This window comes from Chiloscyllium plagiosum, chromosome 1, assembly GCF_004010195.1.
Source record: "Chiloscyllium plagiosum isolate BGI_BamShark_2017 chromosome 1, ASM401019v2, whole genome shotgun sequence".
Lineage (NCBI taxonomy): Eukaryota > Metazoa > Chordata > Chondrichthyes > Orectolobiformes > Hemiscylliidae > Chiloscyllium > Chiloscyllium plagiosum.
In genome coordinates, this window is record NC_057710.1 from 94,714,429 (window position 1) to 94,718,041 (window position 3,613).

General features: G+C 39.9%; 1 protein-coding gene across 1 annotated transcript in view; it reads left to right on the top strand.

The window, feature by feature from the left end:
• LOC122550809 (BEN domain-containing protein 4) overlaps positions 1-3,613 on the top strand; it is a 44,582-nt gene that overhangs the window by 27,937 nt on the left and 13,032 nt on the right. The window contains exon 4 of the mRNA XM_043692101.1: positions 1,945-2,185. Within this exon, the coding sequence (XP_043548036.1) occupies positions 1,945-2,185 (241 nt within the window). The remainder of the gene's footprint in view (positions 1-1,944; positions 2,186-3,613) is intronic.

The following is a 3,613-nucleotide window of genomic DNA, read 5'->3' on the forward strand; positions in this document are numbered from 1 at the left end:
CTGTTTTCCCTGGAGCGTCGGAGGCTGAGGGGTGACCTTATAGAGGTTTACAAAATTACGAGGGGCATGGATAGGATAAATAGGCAAAGTGTTTTCCCTGGGGTTGGGGAATCCAGAACTAGAGGGCATAGGTTTAGGGTGAGAGGGGAAAGATATAAAAGAGACCTAAGGGGCAACGTTTTCATGCACAGTGTGGTACGTGTATGGAATGAGCTGCCAGAGGAAGTGGTGGAGGTTGGTACAATTGCAACATTTAAGAGGCATTTGGATGGGTATATGAATAGGAAGGGTTTGGAGGGATATGGGCCGGATGCTGGCAGATGGGACTAGATTGGGTTGGGATATCTGGTTGGACCGAAGGGGTCTGTTTCCATGCTGTACATTTCTATGACTTTATGAATACAATAATTCTCAGATGGATTTAATGACTGAGGAATGGCAATACTTGACAATAAGAATTTGCTTTTCTGAAGTTTGCAAAACTGTACAAATGGTTTATTCTTTGATGCAATATTTTCCACACTTACATTGATTTATGTCTTTTCTTTTCTGCCTGTGCTCGGCCTTAACCTAATCGAGCAGGAGTCAACTCCAGCCCATGCAGCAGTTTGAACTATCGGTTTCATTTTTTAATTGAAAACAATGACACACATTCCAACTTTAATGGTTATAGGGCAGATCAGAAATGAAAACCTGAAACAATTGATAGAGTCTTAGTCATAGAGTCATCCTTAGTGTCCCCAATCTATTAAACTTAATCAATCTATCAACACGTTATAGGCACTTCAAAGTCTATGTGTAAAGTAAATGCACAAAAGTTCTTGAATAACCTGAGTCTCTAAGGGTTTTTTTTAAACTAGGAGCCATTATACTTCTTCACTGGACTTGTTTCAAGGCCATTACATCACCCACCAATACAGGGCATAGAATTCCAGATGCAGTCTTAGCAGCAAATAATAATGTCAAAATTGAGTGCTTTATATTGATTTGTTTGATTAATACAATATTACAACTTGGACAGTAGCCATTCTCTTCTTCCTGATCTGGGAGTTTAAGCAATGGATTGCCATGAATGCGAAGCACTCCAAGTTGCAACTAATTGATTTGTCAGTGCAACACATCTAGAGAGAACCAATTATCATCAATGTGATGTGTTTCTTGGTAATTCCTCTCTAAGCTAAATAATCGAATAAACCCTTCTGAAGTTAAAAAGTGATGGTATAATCTGTCATTACATTTTGAAATTCTTATCTAGTGAACATTCTTTGTTAAATTTACAATATTAACAGTAGTTATGAGAAACTCTAATCCATCTCACTTAGATTTTCACATCAACTAAAACAGTTAGACCATTGGAAGTGAGTGGGAAGACAGGAATCTAACTGGGTTCCAATAATACCACAAACTATAAGCAGGGAATAGTTGAAAATGCAAGATCTGTTTGTCCATTACAATGGCAAGTGTTGTTAGTCCATGGAAGAAAATATGATTGTGTATCATTTGTTGGTCCTTATTTTGAATTTTGTTTTTATTGATAGTATAGGTTATGTTTGTCATGTCAATTAAATATGCTATTAAGTACAAGAAAGGATATTGATGCCTGATTACAGTGACAAAAGGGCAGAATTTGTATTTTTCACTGTATCTAAATGGTGAAATCAAATGCGATGAATCTTTACTCTGTGAGGCAGTTTTGTGTACAATTTTATGTCTCAAGGAATTGTAAATGTGAAGTCAATTGTACTTTATTTCAAGGTGGTAGTACTAGATATCAGAGCTCAACCACTGAATTAGCTCTTAAACATATCATACGCATCTTAAATAAGATGAACCAAATTGTGATCTATAAAGTGTCTGAAAGCTCTTAACAAAGTCATATTTATTTGCATTCTTGTCGATTAAACTGTAGTTATAATTTCTATTGTTTCTATCTCCCATTTTCAGGGAAACAAACAGTTGTTGAACAACTATCCTGTCTGCATCACTAGCAAGCAGTGGGATGAGGCGGTCAATTCATCTAAAAAGGATGGCCGTCGACTTCTCCGATACCTCATCAGATTTGTGTTTACAACAGATGAACTGAAATATTCATGTGGACTGGGCAAAAGGAAAAGATCAATGCCACTGGGGGAGCCAGGACCCGAGCGACGTCCTCTCGATCCTGTCAAAGTAACCTGTCTCCGAGGTATGAACTAACGTTCAGTTTTCAGAAGACAGTGTGCACTGAGTTACAGGCTATATGTGCAAACCAAGACAGTTGAACCACTGTGGAGCAGGTGACAGTATTCTTGATTGTAAGTCAAAATATCATGAGTTCATGTCCTAGATCAGGAACCTGAACTCATAATCCAAGCGGCCATTTTAGTTGAATAGTTACTCAGGAGTTAGACTATATATTTAGTAGTCTAACCTTTTCTGAGAAAACTAATTTCATTGGAACCTGCTGAATTCTCCTATTTAAACTAAGACTTTTGGAGGGTTCCAAGTGTACGGAATGGTGCAGTGGATTGTTCAATTTCCTATGCAATTCCTGTAGCGTCTACTAAACTGGGAATTCCTAGGGTTTTCATGTGCTCTTCCTGTCTATGCTGGAATGATGACTGGCTAATGGAAAATCCAGGCTAGTGTCAAGGCTTTGAGTTTTATGTTGATTAAACATGTAGCTGTTATTGGCACTTTAAAAACATTAATCTATTTTTCTAATCACCCTGTTTAAAGATGGTGTTACTCACCTCTGGAGCAAATGGGTCTTAAACCCAGGCCTCCCACTGCAAGGCCACTCCCAATGTGCCACGAGGATTCCTAATGGCACCTATTGCATTTTACAGTTCAAATTAAACCTTAATTTGTATCTATTTGAATCTAGGTAAAAAGGTAAAAACTATTGTACTCTATGTTACTTTCTCCCCACCCCCACCCTCCTCTCATTTATCTCTCCACCCTGCAGGCACTCTGCCTCGATTCCTGATGAAGGGCTTTTGCCCGAAACATCGATTTTCCTGCTCCTCGGATGCTGCCTGAACTGCTGTGCTTTTCCAGCACCACTCAACTCCAGATCTGGTTTCCAACATCTGTAGTCATTGTTTTTACCTGGTTGATTTTAACCCTACTGCATTTCCTCTTGCAAGGATGCTTGCCTTGAAAAAGTTTTCCTCCTCTCTCCACAAGAATCACAGGGAATCCCTCTCCCACTGCAACTCCCAGGTTATTTCCTCTGCCCTGAAGCTCTTAGAGTCATAGAGATGTACAGCATGGAAACAGACACTTCGGTCCAACCTGTCCATGCCGACCAGATATCCCAACCCAATCCAGTCCCACCTGCCAGCACCCGGCCCATATCCCTCCAAACCCTTCCTATTCATATACCCATCCAAATGCCTATTAAATGTTGCAATTGTACCAGCCTCCACCACATCCTCTGGCAGCTCATTCCATACACGTACCACACTCTGCGTGAAAGATTTGCCGCTTAGGTCTCTTTTATATCTTTCCCCTCTCACCCCAAACTATGCCCTCTAGTTCTGGACTCCCTGACCCCAGGGAAAAGACTTTGTCTATTTATCCTATCCATGCCCCTCATAATTTTGTAAACCTCTATAAGGTCACCCCTCAG